Source organism: Acinonyx jubatus, chromosome A3, assembly GCF_027475565.1.
Source record: "Acinonyx jubatus isolate Ajub_Pintada_27869175 chromosome A3, VMU_Ajub_asm_v1.0, whole genome shotgun sequence".
Classification (NCBI taxonomy): Eukaryota; Metazoa; Chordata; class Mammalia; order Carnivora; family Felidae; genus Acinonyx; species Acinonyx jubatus.
Genome location: NC_069388.1, coordinates 116,284,692 through 116,306,539, shown reverse-complemented (window position 1 = coordinate 116,306,539; position 21,848 = coordinate 116,284,692). Strand labels below are relative to the sequence as shown.

Here is a 21,848-nt window from a genome sequence, read left to right as displayed (position 1 = left end):
CAGCTCAGGGAGTTGCAATACCTGGGCCCCCTCTGCCCCATATTCTTGGGACGGACGGACGAACGGGGACACACACACACACACACACACACACACACACACACACACACACACACGGACGTGGGGCACATGCACTGTGGAGGGCGCGCGCACACGAATACGCAGAGGGGCTTGGTAGAGCCATCAATGAGGTCGAGTCTGGGGCCAGGGAACACTGGGTGGGCCGGACAGAACAGCAGTATTGAAAAAAGGACACCACGGGCACAATTAGGTTTTGGCCTTTAGTCTGAAAAAGTGTTGATTGAAAGTGTACAACAGAGAGCGGGTGCAAGCGGCTGGGGGCCATGGAGCCGCCAATAAAAAAGAATGTCCTTAAATAAAGTTCACAGAGTAAAAACCAGAACCGCCAGTCTTCCCTCCAACACAACAGAGCACAGGCACAGAACCGGTGATGAGCCCCAAGGAGCAAGGAGAAGGCCAGGGAAGACAGCAGAGGCTCCCAGGCTGCTGTGTGGAGGGAGAGCCCTCTTTGGAATGGGCTGAGTAAAGCCACCCAGCTCCCCCTGCACACCTCATAACCACTGCTAAGGCTAAAGGAAAAAGACAAAACTCAGTCTCAGGTCCAGAGGGCTCAGAAAACAGTCTAGGTGGGCAGGGGTCTGGACAACCGTTAGTCCCGCTTGGCTTTCTTCTTATTGTCACTGTTGCCATTTTCTTCAGCCCCCTCAGAAGAGAGCACCTCCTCCAGTTTCCGCTTGCCACTCTCTGGCTGAAGTTCTGCTGTGTTTCGGGGCTTGAAGCAAATGATGATGCAGGTCATGTTGTCACACCCTGTACCGTCCCCAGAAGTATCTGGTGCCAGGCACTGATCCAGCAGCTACAAAAGGGACAGGGCAGCTCAGCTTCAGGGTTTGAATACCCTCCTAGGAACCTAAGCCCCCACAAGAGGGCTGACTGTGCTGAGACAGGGTGGCAGAAGGAGGGGAACAGGCAACAGATGTCCCAAAACAGGCCACTTGCTAGTGTAAGAGGCATGAGGCTATGTTAGGAAAATGAAGGAAGGTGGAACTTTCTAGTCAGGGTTTGGCATCAGTCGGTAATTAAGGATACTTCCCAGCTCTGGTCTTAGCTCTGGTCCAAAGACAAAACCTTGGCTATGAGGACCAGACACCCTCTTCTCCTCCACCCTGGCACTCACCTCTTCCACAATGGATGACAATAACCGAAGCTCCCCATTTTCATCACGCTGACTGATCTTTGATTGAATAAAGTCTATAACTTCCTGGCTGCTCATCACATTCCTGGGGTCAAAAACAATACTCTTCTTTAGTCCCAACAAAGCAGAATAGAGGAGTGTAGAGAGAGGTGATAGCCCCCCAGGGCCAATGCAAATATCTACAAAGATATCCTTAGCTCTGCCTTAGGCTTGGGGGTTTTGACACCAAGGTGTCTGCCTAGACTCTAATTCTAGAGCAGCTTGAGAAAAGGTGTTGAATGCAGCCATTAGAGGGATGATAAAACCAAACCAGCTCAGAGACCTGTAAGAGAAGTAATGCTGCATAAAAGAGGGAATTTTAGGGCATTCCGCTGGTGCTCACCATATGCCATCACAGGCAATGACCATGAATTCGTGGTCGTCAGTGAGAGTCAGCACCTTGATGTCAGGAAGGGCTGAAATCATCTGTTCCTCAGGTGGCAAGTTCTTATTTCTCTTGTAGAAGTGGTCTCCTGAAGTAAAGGAACGGCTGGTTGATGAGTAGTTTAGGCACTCCCCACAGACCTGTGCTTAGGGCTGGTCAAGCCTTGCCATTCATTTCCCTTCTTGGCAAAGTTCCATAATCTAAGTGAACGAAAAACTGTGTTCCAGTTTTTCTAATTGCAGCCCTATTTTCAGGTTGCTAAACCTTAGGTAGGCCACTCACCTTTTTCATCATCCAAAAATGACAGCTATCTTACCTATCTCATGGAGATGTTTTAAGGACAGAGGTAATAATAGATACCAAAGTACTTGGCAAGGTACATGGGCCTATTAAGATTAAAGTTTGCTACTAGGTAGTCTGAAAGAGAGAGTAAGACCCCAGAAGTCTTTCCCATGCTTTCCTGGCCCTTACCAATGGCTCTGGAGAGGTTGAGGCCCCCGTTGACTCGCCCATCCATGGTGACCTTGCCACCAGCATTCTTGATGCGTGCTAGCTCCACTTCATCCTCTGGTTTGTGGTCATAGGACATGTCTAAAGCTTTGCCAGCCTCAGACACCACACAACGAGAGTCTCCCGCATTGGCTACAATCAACTGCTTCCCTCGTATCAGGGCCACCACCGCTGTTGTGCCGCTGTCAGAGCCAGGCTTAAGAGGAAGAAAGGAAGCATCATGGGAGCTTCTGGACACAAGCTCCTCATTGGTGCTCCCCAACCATTCACTTATGCTTTCTTCTCTCACTGGGACCACCAAGAGAGCTTTAACAAACAGGAGAGGCATGAACTTATAATCTTTCCAAAGACCAGAGCATGTTCTTTCTTTTCTGAGCTAATTTTACCCTGAAGACCTAGTTCCACTTGTAGCATAAATCCCTGCATCACCAGGACTTCAGTACTAAGGCAGCAAGGAGATCCCCTGTCACCAAATAACAATCAGGGGAATTACATTTGCCTCTTGGCTTTTCCAGACTCATTGCTCCCCTTCCCTACACACCTCCTCTTTGCCTTCCATGCCAGGCACCATCATCTCCTCTTCTTCCTCGTCTTCTTCAGCCTCCTCAGTGTCATCCTCATCTTCCTCATTCTCTGCTTCTTCACTGCTGTAGCCATCCTCTTCCTCACTGCATTCCTGCCAGAGGGATGATCCCAGGCTGCTGAGACTGGGATGACCCCCTGCCCCCCTCCCCCCAACTTGTACTCAGAACCAAGAGCCCGGCCTGAACACGGATTCTGAGAACAATGAAAGATGCAACTATATGATCATGATAGAAAAATCCAGGGGAGGGGAGAGGGCCAGATGGGTATAACTGATATCCTAAACTGGGTTCGGAAGTCACGAATAGTAAGTCCTGCAAAAGGCCAGGGCTCTCAGCCAAAAGCACCTTTCAGGCAACATGGCCAGAAAATAAGTGGCTCAGAGAAGGAAATATCCAAATATCTAAAGTAACAATCCCTACCTTCCTGTTCTCTCTTGGAGACAGACTCTGGGGCGGCTGGGGTGGGCTCAGTCGGTTAAGCATCCGACTTCAGCTCAGGTCATGATCTCACGGTTCGTGAGTTTGAGCCCTGCACTGAGCTCTGTGCTGACAGCTCAGAGCCTGGAGCCTGCTTCAGATTCTGTGTCTCCCTCTCTCTCCACCCTTCCTCTGCTCACACTCTCTCTCTCTCTCTCTCTCTCAAAAATAAACATAAAAAAAATAATAATATAATAAAAGACAGACTCTGAAAAGCTAGAACTAGATCTGTATGTTATAGTATCGACAAAGGAAGAGGTTAGAGGGCTAATGGTTCCTATGTTGGTGGAGATAATGAATTCAAAAAAAACCTGGAATATAGGCCTTGGGGGTTGCTGTAAAAATAGGAGAAGATGGTGGGCACCAAGCTTAGTAGAGCATGCAACTCTTGATCTTGGGGTTGTGAGTTTAAGCCCCACGGTGGGTGTAGCAATTACTTAAAAAAAAAGAGAGAGAGAGAGAGAGAAGGAAAGGAGTTGAAAGCTATGTATGGTAACCAAACAGGCCTTTTCTGCAAATTCAGTATCTGTCTGCTCCCACTGGCCCTTACCTCACTGTCTTCCTCTTCCTCCTCTGCCTCATCTGACTCATCCTCACTGTCCTCAAAGAACTTGGACTTAGCAATTCGAGGCAGCTTGTCAGAGGCTGAAGAGCAGGAAGGCCCAGCCTCACCAGTGGGAGTGCCAGGTTCGCCACCTTGGCCTGCCTCAGTCCCACGTTCTGAGTTGGAGGAAAGGCCTGTGTGGGCCTTGGCTGTGGGGCCATTTTCCTCTGAAGAAGTTTCCCTAGATGGGTCCTCAGGTCCGGCTTCCCCATTGAGGCCCTGGGACCCTGGTTCCTCGCCTGTGCCAGCTCCAGATTTGCTGTGGGGAGCACCCTTGTGACAGTTCTGCCCGTAGCGCGTGAGCAGCTCTTCAATAGTCATGGTAGCCTCTTCATGCAGCAGCGCAGCTTCCTCATTGTCCACTGCAGGGAAGAGGCTGAATCAGTACCCCCACACCAGACTCTTCATAGGACCAGTCCTTTTTCCTGCCTCCCAGCCTTTGGAGGCCTGAGTTCCAACTTCCCCACTCCCTGGGGTCTCAGAAGACCCCTTTGGTTTCTTCTCAGATAACGTCTGCCTGCATAGACTTCCTTTAGTCTTTGAGTTTCACCCTCTTCTTAGTCAAAGGAACACTAGTTACTATAGTTCTCTTATCACCTCTTATTTTTGAGTGATAAGTAGAAAGCTCATTATGGCTGAGGACCCAGGAAGCCCACAATGCTAGTCTTAGGCCTACAGCCCAGGCTTAAGGACTGGCTGCTGAGGCTAATGACAACTCCTGTCTAGAAAAAAAAGGTCATATAAACATTAACAGGAACCAGAGAGACCCTACCACAATGACAAAATATATATAAAATGCTTACAACTATGGACACTAGGCACACAGGTTAATTTTTTCTCCCTTCATAACCTCATGTAGTGTAGCAGAACATAAGGTTCTCTAATGTGGGGACTCCCCAAGTCCCTATGAAGTCATCCTCTCTTAGAATTGACACTGAAATAATATATATTAAAGAAGAGTTCTTTAAAATGCAGATTTCCTCTCAAACAAGGGATGCCAGCAACACTCACCATCATCTTCATCAGCTACTTTTTCTTTTTCATCCTCATCCTCAGTGGGTCGCCCTGCAATCTGTGCCAACTCCTTTATGACTTCCTCAGTGGTCAGTTTGGCATCAATAGCCAAGAAGGCATCTTCTAATGCCTGGATGTAAGCAAAAGAGTATAAGGCAAGTGTCAGAAAAAGTACAGGAGGTACAAAATAAATTGCCTATATACAATCTTGGTACAAAAATGGCATGCAAGTTACAGGGTGATCTGCCACATGAGGAGACACTCACATATAAATAAAAACCAGTTCAGAGACCTGGGAATAATGAGGCAACTCTAAGAAGGCTCAAGTGAGGATAAGCTTGTTTGGGGCATAGAATTCTTTAAGAAATGCAGTAAGCAGGGGCGCCTGGGTGGCTCAGTCGGTTGGCGGCTGACTTCGGCTCAGGTCATGATCTCGCGGTCCGTGAGTTCGAGCCCCGCATCGGACTCTGTGCTGACAGCTCAGACTCTGGAGCCTGTTTCAGATTCTGTGTCTCCCTCTCTCTGACCCTCCCCCGTTCATGCTCTGTCTCTCTCTGTCTCAAAAATAAATAAACGTTAAAAAAAAAAAAAAAAAGAAATGCAGTAAGCAGCAGCTTACCGGCAACAAGAAAGGAAAAACCACAGGACTGGAAAATAAGGGAGAGCCTACAGAAGTAGAGAAGGAGCATTACGATAAGACAGACCTTTTGTAGCTTGCCTTCTTTGTAGGCCTTCTGATCTTTGATGATATCAGGAAGATATTTGGCACAGTACAAGGCAACTTCCTCCCCTAGGAAACAGGTAAGGTCACCCAGAGCACTGCTTCCCACATATAAAGTTATATAATATTTACATGCCATACTGGACTGAATCCCAAGGGTTGAAGAAATGAATATCTTATACAACTGAAAGACAACTTACACTTTTAACTTATACAATTTGAAAGACAACTGTTCGGGAAGTTCTGATCCAGAAAATGGATTTCACCATCAACTCTCTCAGGGTTATGTTAATATACCTTTTGTCTTTTCTTACCTGCATACTTAATTCTCAGTGGAAAAAAGATAAATTGTAATATAGGAAGAGGCTTTTCGGATTAAAACAAGGTCTGGTGAGATTATAAACCAATACAATATCCAGTTAGGAAGGTAGAATGACAGAATAGAGAAAAACAGCACTAGGAATGGAAACGATATCTTACAACCAGAACCTTGGAAAGGAAAAGAACAAAGGACCTGTTCTTGCCCTCTAAAGTCTAGAACTAGGGTTCAAGAATGTCACCAATATGATCTGCTACCATTACCTCCATGTCCATCATAGACAGAAAACATTGCTGTCTCACTGTCCAGCTCAGGAATACAGTTGTGAGCATCCTAGGAAAAAGAGAGTATAATTAGCATTTCTCAAGATCAAAGGATGTTCTTCCTTGTGCCACCTCACTCAGGTCATAAGGATTTCCTTCACACCTTAATCTCACTAACCCTTCCCTGGCTGAACTACATGGCCTAGAAATAAGAAAGGAAACGGGATGATAAAATAAGAAAAGAAATACAGGGGAGGGAGAAAGGAAGCAAGGCAAGGGAGGGAAGTAGAGGAGGAAAGGAAGGGAGAGAAATGAATCAGTTCACTTTCTCTGTAGTCTAGCAGCCTCAGCCTAGGAGATCTCGGAGTCCAGATGGCAGAATGTTTGACTGTTGGAACTCTAGACCTGACCCTTTTGGTTTGCGGCAACTATGGGAAGAACCAGAATAAAGGCTTTAAAGTCTCTTCCAGACCCATTCTATGAATCAGTGAACTTCAAGGAAGAAAATCCTAGGGAAGATAGCAAAAAGAGACCTGAGGGCATTAGCAATCTGAAAAGTTTCTGGGAGAATCCTAAAACAGCCTAAGAGAAAGCACTAGGAATTTGTAAAACTATATACACTTATACTGCCACTTTCCCAAAGCACCATCTAAATAAATTATTCCCTCTTCTAAGTTTAACTCACTCATGAAGTTGCCCTCAGGCTAGGCAGAGGATATATTTACAAAAGAATCTTCCCAATAAATAATATTCTTAAAACTATACTGTGCTTAGATTTTGTTAACTAAAATTTACAATGTCCCATATGATCAGCCTTCCCACCTCCTACCCCCAGATGGAAATGACATATCATTCAACACTGATGGCATAGTACACCTGAAGAGAAGTCTGCAATGGCCCTGCTGCAACAACATCATGGTTGGAAGGCTGGAACTGATCAAATTCTTCTAATCACAAAACTCTGCCACCCCAAACAAATATTCTAGTCTGTGCCATAGTTCAAGCCAAGACCACTGAACCTAGGTGAGCATGTGCTGCAGCTTACTCTGCCCCATCTGGGAAAACAACCCCACCTCTCTTTTAGGTACTTTCTACAAACAAAAAGAATGCAATCAGCTATTTACTTTGATTGATTATCCCTGTGTAAGTCAATGGTTCTCCTCCTCTTTCTGGCATTTAAAATTTTTCTAGTTGTATCAATACTTAGGAAATCAGTGCAGTGGTTCTTCTGTTGTCCCTGAAATAAGACTATGCCTTCGTTATACAAACCTAGAAAATAAAAGCTATTGTTCTTAAGTTTATTTATTGTGAGAGAGAGAGAGAGAGGGCATGCGTAGCAGAGGGGCAGAGAGAGAATCCCAAGCAGGCTCTGCGCTGTCAGCACAGAGCCCGATGCGGGAGCTCAAACTCCCAAACCGTGAGATCATGACCTGAGCCGAAATCAAGAGTCGGACACTTAACCGACTGAGCCACCCAGGCACCCTAAAAATAAAAGCTATTTTAAGGTAGTAAATGAGAGAATGGAAAAATAGCTATTTTGTATTTCCCTCTCATTGATTCCAGGAAAAAGTGTCCCAGAATCTAACGGGCTGCCATGGAGGGCACACAATGGCCTATCTAAGGTTGTCAATAACTGCCTCTGAGTCTCATCCCCAGGATCCAGAGAGCACTACCAACCACACATCATCTTCACCCTCTCCCAACCACTCCACTACCAGCCACACTGCCCTCCCTTCCGTCTAAGCCAGGGTTAGACCTTACTGAACCTACTTCTTCTCTCCATCTTTTGACCTATATGACTATCTATTGCTCCAACATCCTCCACCAGTGGTTCTCAGACTTCATTTGTTCATTCACTCATTTCTTCACCAAATATCTGACTATCCGCTATGTGCCAGGATCAGTTCTGGGTATTTGGAATATATCAGTGAATAAAATGAAGATCTGCACTTCATAAAAAACCTTACATTCTCATGAGGGAAATACACATAAACACAATAAATAGGTAAATCATATAGCATTACGATATAACACTTACAGAAAGAGGATGGTGCTATGGAATAAAGAAAAGGCAGAACGGAGGAGGACCGGGTTGGATTATAGAAAAGTGACGGGAGAACTGAACTGGCAAAGGCATGAGTGTGTAAAGGCTTGCTAAAGCCATAAGAAACTATACCTCAGCAGTCACTACCTAAGTCGTGCTGTGAGTATCTAGTGAGTTTTGGCAAAACAGTTGTGTCATATTGACGTTGACTTTTAATTCTGATGATTTTGTAGTATGGTTTGTTGGCATGGAAGTTATGCCCAGTTCTGTTTGTACACATTTAGGTAACATTAAATTAAAATTGTTTTAGTGAAATCTGGAGTTCCACAAGTATTGCTTTCCTTAAAAAAAAAAAAAAAAAAAAAAAAAAAATTCATGGAAGATCTCCAAGATATTTTGTTAAATAAAGAAAACAAAGTGCAGAAGGAAAGCAAGTACAGAATGCTATATTTAGTAAACTGCTTTTGTGTAAGAAGAGGGAGCATGGAATAGATATTTGTCTTCTCACACTGTAATACCATACGGATATACAGAAAACTAGGAAAAGCAGGTTAACTGTGGGATGGGAGCAAGACTGAGCCATGGGAATGTTTAGCTTTTTCAAAAGTAAATTAAATATTTTTAGGAGACTCAATATTTCACTGAAATTTGAGAAATTAGTCCAACTAATTCCACTTTTTTGATAGGGGAGGGAAGAGCAGTCTTCTTGTCCACTGCTTCCCAGTGGAATAGGACAATCAATCGGTCTTTCTCTGTCCTACAATGCCACTCTAAGTCAAAGCTGCACCATCTCTTTTGAACCCACAACTCTATTCAAATTACCTTTTTCACTTCCTCATCTACTTCTCACAAAAGCATTGAAGTAGATCTAATCTCAGTGAACATATGAAAAAATACTTAACCTCAACAGCAAAGAAATGAACATTAAAAACAAGGAAATGTCCTTTTGTGCAAATTAAAATAATGGAAAAGATTAATAATAACCAGTGGTAATAAGAGTGAAGTAGGGGCGCCTGGGTGGCTCAGCTGGTTGAGCGTCCGACTTCAGCTCAGGTCACGATCTCACAGCCTGTGAGTTCAAGCCTCGCATCGGGCTCTGTGCTGACAGCTCAGAGCCTGGAGCCTGCTTCGGATTCTGTGTCTCCCTCTCTCTCTGCCCCTCCCCTGCTCACGCTCTGTCTCTCTCTCTCTCAAAAATAAACATTAAAAAAAAAAAAAAAAAGAGTTAAATAAAAACACATTCTCATATCCTGATCAGCAAGAATATAAATAGTACAGCCTTCCTGGAGCACAATTTGGTAATATGTATCAAAATTTCAAATGTGCATGCCCTTTGATACAGTAATTGGACTTCTAAAAGTTTATTTTATGGAAGTAATAAGACAAGGGTACAAGAATATGTATAATAATGTTCATTACAGCATTATTTATAGTAAAGAACAACTATAAACACCGAAATATCCATGAAGAGATTAGATTACAAGTAGTACATCCTTCCAAAAGAATACATGCAGTTATTAGAAACAAATATGCGTTGGGGTGCCTAAGTGGCTCAGTCGGTTAAGCATCCGACTTCAGCTCAGGTCACGATTTCACGGTTTGTGAGTTCGAGCCCCACGTCTGGCTCTGGGCTGACAGCTCAAAGCCTGGAGCCCACTTCGGATTCTGTGTCTCCCTGTCTGCCCCTCTGCTGCTTGCACTCTGTCTCTTGCATTGTCTCAAAAATAAATAAACGTTAGAAATAAATATGCGTTAATTTAGAAATAAGTCCACAATATACTAAGTGACAAAAAGACAGGAAAAAAAACACACATATGCTAGAAATCTGGAAGACCACATTATGTATCAAACTGCATGGAGAGTAAGAGTTGGGTAATAATTATTCTGCTTTTCTACATTTAAAATTTTTGTACAATATGCCATATTATTCCAGTTTGAATGCTTATGACAGTAAAACGAACCTATGAACTGTCTTCTGAATTGCCACGCTGCTGAATTGCCACATGATCACTGGCCAGTTATCTCTTGGTGTGCCTCCATTTTCTCTTCAATGATAGAGGAATCATCCATAGATGATGCCCAACATAGATTCACCTTATACCTTGAGGTGTCAGTTCCTAGAACTACTCCACATTACCTTCCCTTCTACTGCCTGGTGAGTCTTTGGATCTATATTATCACCTGGAACTACCTTCCCTAAGCACTTTCGTTTCCCCTTTTGCATCTCTGTTCATTGCCTCCATACCTTCACCTACCCTTGCTTTTCTTTCTCTCTGACCCTTTCTGAGCCAGAGCCAAGTATTTCAACACTGTCTCTTAACAATCTAGAAAAACTCATCCAACCTCGTATAACCCGACCAACTGCTTTCTTTACACCTGAAATCAGAGCCACTAAGTATTGCTAGTCATAAAATGTCATGAAATCATGTTGGTTGTTTGTGCACCTACTTCCATCATTCAGCATTTTTTTAGTGTTTTGCATTGACACTTAAATATATTGACTGCAGCCAGTCATAAACCTTTCCCACACTGTTCAAGTTCTCAATGCTCTTCTTTCACTCTTAGCAGATGAGCTAACCTCTTGCTTTACTTAGATCAAGGTCACATATCAAGAACTACTTCATCATCTCTATTCTACCTCAAAATTTTTCTACAGCTTTACTTAACCTCTCCTTCACTTCTGCCTCCAAAGCAGTGCTTCTCCCCCCCTTTTTTTTTAATTCAACAAAGCATCCATTAAACCATTTATTGGAAACTGGTTAAAATGATCTCTCTTCTTATTTTTTATTTATGTATTTATTTTTTTTTAATGATCTTTTTAGATTTACATGCTTAAACTCCTGATCTCAAAACCTTTTCCTTCAAGATCTTACTACACAGAGCAGGCAATAACCATAACAGCAACCCAAATAGTTATTTTGCAGGCTTCATTTTTCCCAACTATTGTATATAATTAAATAGTAAAAACCGTGTCAGCTTTCTTGAAAGTTCTCGTGGGTTCTGTGAAGTTCCAGTTGCCTGTTTCTATAGGATGCCTTTCTCCACTTCAAACTTAACATATATAAACAGAAACTCAGCAGTCTTCAAACACTCAGAACTTCCCCTACAGGTCTTATTTCTGTTCATGGAATCTTTCCTAGGCAACACTTAATACCAGACCTCCTTGACTTCCTGGCTCTCTTCCACCATCCATCACCAAGTCCTACTAAGTTTTCCTTCATGACTTTGTTCATGAATTACTTTACTCTTAATAGCATTTTATCTTCTCTCCTGCCTCTACTCTCTGCCCCTGTAGTCCAACCTACATACATCCAGATACCAGATTATACTTCCCAATATTTTACTGCTAGAAGCTTCAGTGGATTCTACTGCATATCAGATTAATTCCACATAACTTACAAGCAGTTAAAGGCACTCCTTTAACTCCTCATCATTCCTACCCATCTCTATAACCTAATCTCTTACCTTTCATACCATTCCCCAAAAGAAACTACTCCACTCTTGAACTGATCACCCCAACCTAGCAAGGTAGCAAGCATGCCTCAGTCTTCCCTCTTTCTAATATCCTTCTTCTTCTCCTTCCACTTTCCTCCTTTCCTTTTGTCCCATTTTATAAACTCTCCGTAAGGTCCAGTTAGTCTTACCAGCTCTAAGAAATCTTTCTCAGTCACACCAATACTCTGATCATTCCCCTCTCTAAACTCAGAATATACCATCTTGTATTATTATCCAGCATTCCATGGGGGAAAAGAGACTCTTAGGTCCCAAACTAGATTGTAAACCAGCATGAAAGCAAGGATGGTCTTAAATGTTTTTATAGCTTAAAAAATAAATAAATAAATAAAAAGTCTTTACAGCTTTTGGGCCTAAAAGTAGATTCTGCAACATCATAGGACTTCCATGTCTGTTTTTGACAGTGAGTCCCCAGTTGCCTCAGGACAAATACCTTATGGATGCCTCCTCCTTCATTTCCTACTCTAAACCCAGAGATGTATCATAAAACAATAACCACTGATAGTCTGGAGGAAATGACTCAGAACACACAGGTCACCTGAGTCAGGACTCTTAGGCCTTGCCTTACTTAAATCATGTATCACACAGAACCTTTTGACCTTCTAGACAACCAATGGATCTGTATGAATAAAAGCCTGGTTGTCCTGCCTGATGTCAATCTCCTAAGGTTATAAAAACATCCACAAAAGTTCCTGTTTTCATGGATGACCAGCCATTTAGATTTATGATGCATAAATTTATCTAAATCTTTACAAACTAAGATTAAAAGGTTGAAGGTGGTTGGGAACTACATTTTTGGTTTTAAAAAGTCATGTATTACTATCTGACTTTTAAAATTATATGCACATATTACTTCAGTGCTACAGAATGAATATTTTGTGTCTCCCTACAATTCCTATGTTGAAATGTAATCCCCAATGTGATGCTGTCTGGAGGTGGGGTGTTTGGGAGGTAATTAGGTCATGAGGGAGGAGCCCTCATGAATGAGATTAGTGCCCTTATAAAGAGACCCCAGAGAGCTCCCTTGCCTTGAAAATACATCTAGAAGGCAGCTATCTATGAACCTGAAAGTGGGTCCTCAGCAGACACCTTAGTCTTGGATTTTGCAGCAGGATCTTGAAGATGTGTTTGTATATCCATGTTCACAGCAGCTTTATCCCTAACAGCTAAAAGGTATAAACAACCTAAGTGTCCACCAACAGATGAATGGATAAAGAAAATGTGGTATACTCATACAATGGATACTATTCGGCCCTAAAAAGGAAGGACATTTTGACACATGCTATAACATGGATGAACCTTGAGGACATTATGCTAAGTGAAACAAACCAGTCACAAAATAACAAATGTGTCTTTCTATGAGGTACCTAGGATAGTCAAATTCATAGAAACCGGAAGTAGAATGGTTGCCAGGAGCTGGTGGCAAGGGGAATGGGGAGCTGTTTAACTGGTATAGAGTTTCAGTTTTGCAAGATGAAAACACTTCTGGAGACTGGTTGCCCAACAGTGTGAATTACACTTAACACTACTGAACTGTACAATTTTTAAATGGTTAAGATAATAAATTTTGTTGTTTATTTTATCACAACTTAACATAAAATAATTAAACACACACACACACACACACACACACACACACACACACACACACAAACTTCCCACAAAGAAAAGCCCAGTCTCAGATGGCTTCACTGGTAAATTCTACCAGCTATTTTTAAAAGAATGATACCAACTCTTCACAAACTCTTCCAATGTATAGAAAAGGAGGCAACACTTCCCAACTCATTCTATAAGGCCAGTGTTATCCCGATACCAAAGCCACACACACATTACAAGAAAACTACAGACTTAATATCGTAAAAGGTAGCAATACTCCTCAACTGATTCTACAGATTCAGCATGAGCCCAATCAAAATTCCAAGTGCCTTTTGCACAGAAACTGACAAGCTGATCCTAAATTCATACAGAAATACAAGGGACCCAGAAAAGAAGAAACAATAAAAAGAACAAAGTTGGAAAACTCACACTCCTTAACTTTCCTAACTTCAAAACTTAACACAAAGCAATGGTAACCAAGAGAGTGTGGTACTGGCATAATGATAAGTAGATAGATCAATGAAACAGAATTAAGAGTCCAGAAATAAATTCCCATTATTTGTAGTCAAATGATCTTAACAATGATGCCAAGATAATTTAATGAGGGAAAAGAATGACTTTTAAAAAATAGTTTATGTTTATTTGTTTTTGAAGAGTGGGGGAGCAGGCAGGGGCAGATAGAGAGGGGAAGACAGAGAATCTGAAGTAGGCTCTGTGCTGAGTCCAACAAAGGCTTGAACTCACAAACCATGGAATCATGACCTGAGCCAAAGTGGGCCACTTAACCGACTGGACCACCCCGGCACCCAAAAGAATGACCTTTTTAACAAATGATGCTGGGACAAGTATATATCCATATGCAAAAGCATGAAACTGGACCTCTTCTTTACACCATTCACAAAAATTAATCTAAAATGGATGTAAGAGCTAAAATTATAAAACTCTTAATAGAGAAACTGGACTTCATCAAAACTGAAAGTTATCGTGCTTCAAAGGACACTAACAAGAAAGCAAAAAGGCACCCCACAGGAGAAAATCATATCTGATAAGGAAATTGTATCTAAAATATATAAAGAACTCTTACATCTCAATAAAAGAACAACCCAATAAAAATAGACAAAAGGATCTGAATAAACATTTCTCAAAAGATATATAAGTGGCAATTAAGACAAGAAAAGATGCTCCCTAAACATAATAAGCTACCAGGGAAATACAATAACAACCACAATGAGATACCATTTCACACCCACTAAAATGGCTATAATAAAAAAGATGATAACAAGTGTAGGGAGGATGTAGAGAAATTGACACCCTCCTTCCTAGATTGCTGGTAAAAATGTAAAAGGGTGCAACCACTTTGCTAAAGAGTTAGGTAGGCATCTCCTCAAAATGTTAAACATGGAGTTACTGTATGATGCAGCAATTCCACTCCTAGTATATATTCAAGAGAAATAAAAACTTATTTCCACGCAAAAAAATTGTAAATGTAAGTTCATACCATTATTCATCATAGCCAAAATATGAAAATACAAATATCCATCAACTGATGAATGGATAAACAAAATGTCCACACAATGGAATATTATTCAGTAAAAAGAATGAAGTACCGATTCATGATACAACATGGATGACTCTTAGAAATATTGTTTAGTAAAAGAAGGCAGACATAAAAGGAGACATATGCATAATTCCATTTATGTGAAATGTTAAAAATAGATAAATATATAGAATATCATGTAAATTAGTGGTTGCTAGGGATTAAAGGAAGGGAGATACGGAGTGACTGGTAATAGTTAAATTGTTTCTTCTTGGGGTGATAAAACTGTTCTAAGATTGATAGTGGTAATGGTTGTACAACTCTGACTATATTAACCATTGAAATGTACACTTTAAATGGATATGGCATGTGAATTACATCTCAATAAGATTCTTAAAAAAGAAGTCTGCATATAATTTTTTAAAGTTTATTTATTTTGAGAGAGCGTGCGTGTGCAAGTGGAGGAAGGGCAGAGAGAGGGAAAGAGAATCCCAAGCAGGATTCTCCACACTGTCAGCGTGGAGCCCCAATGTGGGGCTCAAACTCACACACTGTGAGATCATGACCTAAGCCAAAGTCGAATGCTTAACCAACTGTGCCACCCAGACGCCCATATATACATTTCAAGTACTATATATGATTAAAAGTTGACAGACTGCATCTTTGAACAGGATCTAAAGGGAAACCAAAAACTCCATTGAAATCAGTACTCCGTTTAAAGCATGTTATTACACATCAGTGATGCTTCAAGTTCAGTTCTAAAGGTTTATGCTTCCAGACAGCACAATTTTAAATAACAGCTCACAATGGCAAGAACTACTGACCAGATCTATTAAACTTCCACACTCGAATTCAAAGCACAGTTCCTTACCTTACCTCTCAAAGTACAATTCCAAGATGATAACCCAATAGAGGATCAGGGTGGAGAAGCAGTAGTAACATCTGCTATGTGATTGGGCGATAGAAATAACTTATGTAAAATATTCTTGAAATCTTGAGGAATAAAATCTGATTGTAACTTCCTGTTGCTTAAGAACTTACAAAGGAATCATATAGTAGAAAACAATTTCTCCATATGCGTGGATATGTATTTGATTTCATGTCATACTATCTCTGAATTGTGAAGAATAGTTACGACATGCTAATCAAATGCCCTTTTATAAAAGTTGCTTAACTGCATCCTAGACAAAGGAATCCTGATCTGGTTCAATAAATAAAAAGTGCTTTAAGATACAGAGATGAGGCACTAATCTAAGAATCAAACAATACATGTTCTTCAGCCTCAGATACCCTCTCTTAAGTGGAACCCCACAGCATTCTTGTGGTATCCCATTTTATATTTTGCCCCATTAATACAATTATTGAAACAGTCATGTAGGTAGGTATCTTAAGAATTTTCTGCTTAACACGCTCTACATTCAATTCTAGGTGACCCCTGTATGACCACTAATAAGCCAGTTTCTATATGGCAATAAACAGCTAGTTTACTCAAAAGTGTATCCTAGGTATTGATAGTGCCTTTTAAAGAAGGCAAATATATTTCACAGAATTAAAAAGAAAAAAATTTAACTCCCCATAGAAAGCAGTTTTGTCACTTCCAGAGAACCTCACAACCCAAAAGTATCCATGTCCCTTAAAACTACATCAACTCAAACTATTTTCAGATTTGATTTCTCATTAGCCACCAAAAACTCAGAGCCTTTCCAAATATATTTCTCAGGCACCCTTCCACAACCTACCTGTTAACCCCCAAAATACATACCTCAACCAGCTTGAGGATCCCTCCAAACCATGGAGAAGGAAGAAGGGAAGGGAACATCAACTGTGGTATTTTGTTTACCCCTCCTCAAAACACCCTGGTTCCACAGCAAGAGGGGCTGGAGAGAGGCAGAAAGTATAAAATGCCAGCTATTGATAGTTGCCATCCTTGCCTCAAGAGAAGGGGTAAAATAGTACTAAGACTGAATCTATTCATCAATCAGGATTTGAGCAACCTCTTGTAATGTGTATTGGCATGAAAAACTTACCTCAAAGGAATCATTAGGACCAAGCAATTAAGGTCAACATACTTAATAAACTGGTGGAATTGAGTCCTAAAGCTTAAGAGGAACAGGTGTGTACACTTTCTGAAAAGATAAGATTCACTAAGAGGCTACAGGTCATAGTTACTTTCTTGCCATAGCAAAGAAACTATGTTATAGTTTGGACAGAAAGGAATCAAAGTCAGAAGAAAAACTACTGATGTAGCACAAAACTACTTGCTATAGCCCCACGCAGGGCTTCAAGAGGGTCCAGTTAAGTATATTTAACCATTCAAACGAAGGTAAATTCAGAAATAGCTTAATAGGAAGATTTTAAAACCCGAACTGGTTACCTCTCAGGAAGACTAGGATCTAAGGAATAGTCTAACAAGATCTCTACAAACCAAACAGCTGGTGATGAAAAAAGTCCTTTTCTAATTACCAGAAGAGAAACCAAAAATAAAGGGAAATACCCTGCAGAGAAACAAACAGCACAGAACCACTGAGCAGACAACTTTGAAAACTAAATATCCAAACAACTGTTTGTAAAGAAAACTAGAAAGAAGGGTACCCCCAAAACAGAAAAAACTGCAGCAGAGAAGAGAGTGGAAAACAAGGACTGAGAAACCTGCCAGAAAAGTCTTTTCACAGTAACATGAGAAGAAAGTCACCTCAAATCTTACAATAGTAACAGAAAATGCCATAGAAATGGGACCTCCAGACTAGCAACTAACCCAAACCCCAACCTTACATTAAGGTTTTCCTTTTGAAGCTATATCCAAATATTTCTAACACTCAGACAATTACATTCACCAAGGACCCAGTAAGCTCAATGCCGAGCACCACACTGGAATATGAACGCTATGCTTCCGGTTGACACAGACGATAACAGTGTCCAATAAGTGTCTTGAACAGTTTCATCCCACAGATTCTTTCCACCAAGAAATAAATGTCCTAACTTTTCTGGATCTCAGTTTCTGAGCTGTAAAATGCGGGAGCCAAATTAGATGGGCTGAACCATAGGATCCCCTTCCTTCTTGAAATGTTATAGCTACTGACAGAATTGTTTAAAGTCGGCTGTGGGTATGAAAGTGGAGTCTGAGAACAAACCATTTAAGTTTATACTGTCATTCCAGAGCTAACCACAGGGAGGAGCGAGGGATTTGAAGACATTCCCGAGGGAGACACTATTAGGCTGTTAAACTGAAGCCCACCTAGTAAGTGGATAAACCCTTAATCCCAGAAATAATTAGAGCATTTCCCTGGCCCTTCTGCCTAGCTCTCACAACACTCTTCACAAAGACATGTCTTACACATGTCTTTCTACCTTTCCTTTCTACCATAGTTTTTCCTGTTCTCCTTGTAGTGTCACATCCATTTTGCCCAATATTACTCCTTTTTATCCAGAAATTTTCCACCTTTCCCTTTTATCCAGAAGAAATTTTCTAGAAAAGAAAAGTCAGTTCTTTATAGGTTAAAGTTCTTTATAGATTATGATGAAATGATTACAAATCAAGGAAACTATAAACTACAGTCAGCACAGGCAAATGACAATTACAGAGTAAGTTTCAGAAAAATCCCGAGGAAAAAAATATCAAGCATAATAAAAAAGTAATGATACCGAATGACAAAACTCAAGTTTTCCAAAGGTCGTAAAACGCCCTGAAGAGAATACAAACGAGTGACAATTCTTAGGGGTCAGGGCGAGCTTCTGAAATTAACATTCGGTGCCCAGAGCCAAGTAACTAGGTGTTGAGAATTTCAAACAGACTACTTGCCTAGGCTTCCTTTCACTGTCAAACTCCTCGTCTAAAAAGGCCTCTCACATCACATATTTAAGGCGGGGGGGAGGGGGTAGTCATTCCCGTCTATTCTCTTCGTCCTCGCAAAAGTAAATGAATAAATCGTCCCTCTTTTCATCTTAACTCCCACACTACACCTCACACCGTTTATGAGCCTGGAGGGCTGGGCTGGCAGAATAGGATGGCGCGAAGGCACGAGGAGAGGGCGGTCAGTGGGCGGAAGGTGCCTCTCCCCACATGGCCGAGCTCTCGCCGCCAAACTGGCCACCGGCACACGGTCCCCAAGCACCGGCAGTTCCCTCTCGGCCCCGGGCCCACTCTCGCTGCCGCCCGTCAAACTGCCGCCGCAGCCAAAGCTGCACGCTCCCGATAAGGACCCTTCCCTGGGGATGACCCCATCCCCCCGCTCCCTTTCTCTGTCAGGTTCCCGCCCTGCAGCGGCCCGCCTCCGGGCCTCTCCCGCCTCACCTCCATGGAGACGCGCCAGCCTTGCATGGCGGAGAAACCGTAGGGCAGCGGCAGGCGCGAGGCGCCGACCCCGTCCCCAGAGCACTTCACCGTGTTGGGTTGGGAGAGGTAGGCACCCATGGCGGCTGCTGGCCAGCGGCCTCAGGAGCAGGCGAGCGGGACGCGACCCGTGCCGGCGCCGGAGCCCCGGGGGCACGCGTGGCAGGAGCGGGCCCGGCAGTACGGCCGACACAAGGTGCCGGTGAAAGCCGCGAGGCCGGCCAGGAGGCGGTAACGGGACAGGAGCAGAGACGGAGCGGAAGCGGAAACGGCGCCGCTCCAGACCCCGCCCGGCCCGGCGCGGCGCGGCACGGCGCGGCGCTGCGGGAAGTCATTTCCTTAGCAACTCGCCCCGCCCGCGGGGACAACGGCCCGCCCAACGGCCGCTCCCGCGAGACTGGCGCGGTCACGCCTACCAACGGTGGCTCAGCCTGCCACCCGCGGTTTCGCCAGAGTTTGGCCCCCCGGAGCTGTCCCCTGCTGTCTCCCGCTATTCCCGCCCCACCTTCGCTGCCCTACCCTGGTCTGTCGCGTGTTTGTCTGAAGCTCTTTTGTGTCGGACCCGGCGCTCCGGATCCATCCTCCAGTGTGTCAGCTCCCTCTCCCCATCGCGGGCTCAGACTCCGCAAACCCGCCGGATTGGGCTCAATTAAAGTTTACTAGCATTTGCTCTGAGCGCTTGAAGTACCTGACCCGGCCTTATGAGAGTCTTTTGTGACAAAAGACAATGAAAACCTCGATTTGTAACACCATTCGAGTTAATACAATGCAGAAATGTTTGGCACAGTCTGCAGGGTGAGAAGAAACCGAAGGAGAGGAGACCGAGCTGTTGCTTGACGTCCTCAGGATGCCCCAGGAGTGCATTATGCGGGGGAGAAGAGAATAATGTTACAAGATTGCAGGGGTGAGAAAAGAATGTAAACTGCATTTGGGAGGATTTTTGAGGAAGCTGACTGGTCTCTTTGGAAAGGGGTTTTAAGTAGTAATGTTACATAGAGTAGAGATGGTCGTAAGCGCCAAGATGGGTGATTTGGGCTTTACTGCTTTTCTGGCATAGCATTTTAGGACTTTTGGTGTAGTCTTTGTGTGCAGTGTGGATTGGAGGAAGGAAGTCTGGAGACTAACTGGTTAAAGGGCTCTTAATCTAAGGATGAGATGAGAAGGGCTGGAACTAAGGTGGTGGCAGTGGTAATAGAGATGAACAAATGAGACAATAAGAAATCAGGATTTATTAATAGATTGGGTTCAGAGGATGAAAGAGAAAGGGGAAATTGGCCAAACTATGAGCAGATTGGTTCTTTTAAAATACAAAACTAATTATGCTTCTTTCTGCTCTTCAGGTAGTCCAAATTCCTTAACATAGTTTACCAGACCCTTCATGCTTGAACTGGCATATCTGTCCCACTTTCTCTCCATTTCCACTACTGCTCAAAGCCTCAGTGGTACATCTTTGTGTTCCTCCAAAGCCATGCTTTCTCCTCCTATGCCTTTACCTATGAAACACACCTCCGCACCCACCCATCTTCATCCTCCTCCAAGACGTCTTCTCTAATATCCATATATTAGCATGGGTTCCCCATTTGTTTCTCCCTTCATAAAGGCAGAAACCTCATCAAACCTAACCATTGTATACCCCAGCATCCCTAGCACAATTCTTGTATTTGTTCAATATTTTTGTTGAATAACACCAAGGTTTCGACCCTGAATGACAAAAATTGGTGGAGCCATTAATATAAAATGGTGTGGCATGGGTGGGTGTGTGCTAGTTTGGGGAGAAAATGGTGGGTTCAGTTTAAGGGGACAACTAGATATCTAAACATTGAAAACATTGAAGTTGGACTATGAGGGTAGAGGATGTTAACTAGGCCCATAGGTCATAGTGAACCTAATGAGATCTCTGTACAAGGCAGTGTAACAGGAACACGAAATTGCTCAGCCTCTTTTTTCCCCCCTAAGAATGGAATGTGACATTGAGGGAGGGGGAAATGAGTTTTGAAATATATTAACCTATGTGGTCTTTCACAAGTTGTTATTCTCTCTCAGGCTCAGTTCTTCAAGGAAAACATACAATATCTACTTTTTCAGATTGCTTTAAGGATAAGAGGAGCTGAATACAAAGTGCTGAGTTTGCATAAATGCTGTATTATTCAACCACAGACTACATTTATTAAGTATCCATATACACATGCTAAATATGTGATGCAAATGACATTAAGTTATTTGAAACTATTTTTTATTTAGATTAAAAATGATCTGAAACAAAATGAATAACAGACAAGGAAAAAAGTGGAAAAAATATGACTGAAGGAAAAATCAAGGTACTGGGAAGGTGGTGGTGTCTTAGGGGAAATGGAGATCGTAAAGGGTCTCATGGAAAGACCTGGGAAAACAATATGAAGATCATCTTCTCCCTATTCCATCCCCATATCCCCCCAAACCACTAAAGTACACTAAGAAAGACACAAAGATTTTGTGCTCTAATAGGGAGAGGAAAAAATGGTTTTAACTAAAAATTCCACCCAAATGTTATATTAGTAGATTGATCTTCCTGAGTCTCTAACCTATGAGCTTCAGAAATGTGACTAATCGGGGCGCCTGGGTTGCTCAGTCAGTTAAGCGTCAGACCTCAGCTCAGGTCATGATCTCACGGTTAGTGAGTTGGAGCCCCGCTTCAGGCTCTGCACTGACAACTGGAA

The 21,848-nt window shown here is 42.6% G+C and overlaps 1 protein-coding gene across 1 annotated transcript; it reads right to left on the bottom strand.

Moving 5' to 3' along the window:
* Positions 1 to 267: 267 nt before the first annotated feature.
* On the bottom strand, positions 268 to 19,434 carry PPM1G (protein phosphatase, Mg2+/Mn2+ dependent 1G). Its single transcript, XM_027033439.2, has 10 exons — positions 19,114 to 19,434; positions 6,133 to 6,202; positions 5,534 to 5,619; positions 4,827 to 4,959; positions 3,762 to 4,177; positions 2,692 to 2,826; positions 2,112 to 2,346; positions 1,599 to 1,728; positions 1,199 to 1,301; positions 268 to 877 (listed from the first exon to the last, which is right to left on the bottom strand). Exons 1-10 carry the CDS (start codon positions 19,231 to 19,233, stop codon positions 671 to 673), a joined length of 1,635 nt encoding a protein of 544 aa, XP_026889240.1. The 5' UTR covers positions 19,234 to 19,434; the 3' UTR covers positions 268 to 670.
* Positions 19,435 to 21,848: the final 2,414 nt, after the last annotated feature.

Excerpts from the sequence above, each read along its gene's own strand:
- PPM1G (XM_027033439.2), bottom strand. The coding sequence starts at position 19,233 with ATGGGTGCCTACCTCTCCCAACCCAACACGGTGAAGTGCTCTGGGGAC. Across the intron at positions 4,960-5,533 it reads AAGAAGGCAAGCTACAAAAG|GCATTAGAAGATGCCTTCTT; the intron begins GTCTGTCTTATC and ends GCTTACATCCAG. Across the intron at positions 2,347-2,691 it reads GCATGGAAGGCAAAGAGGAG|CCTGGCTCTGACAGCGGCAC; the intron begins GTGTGTAGGGAA and ends CTTCCTCTTAAG.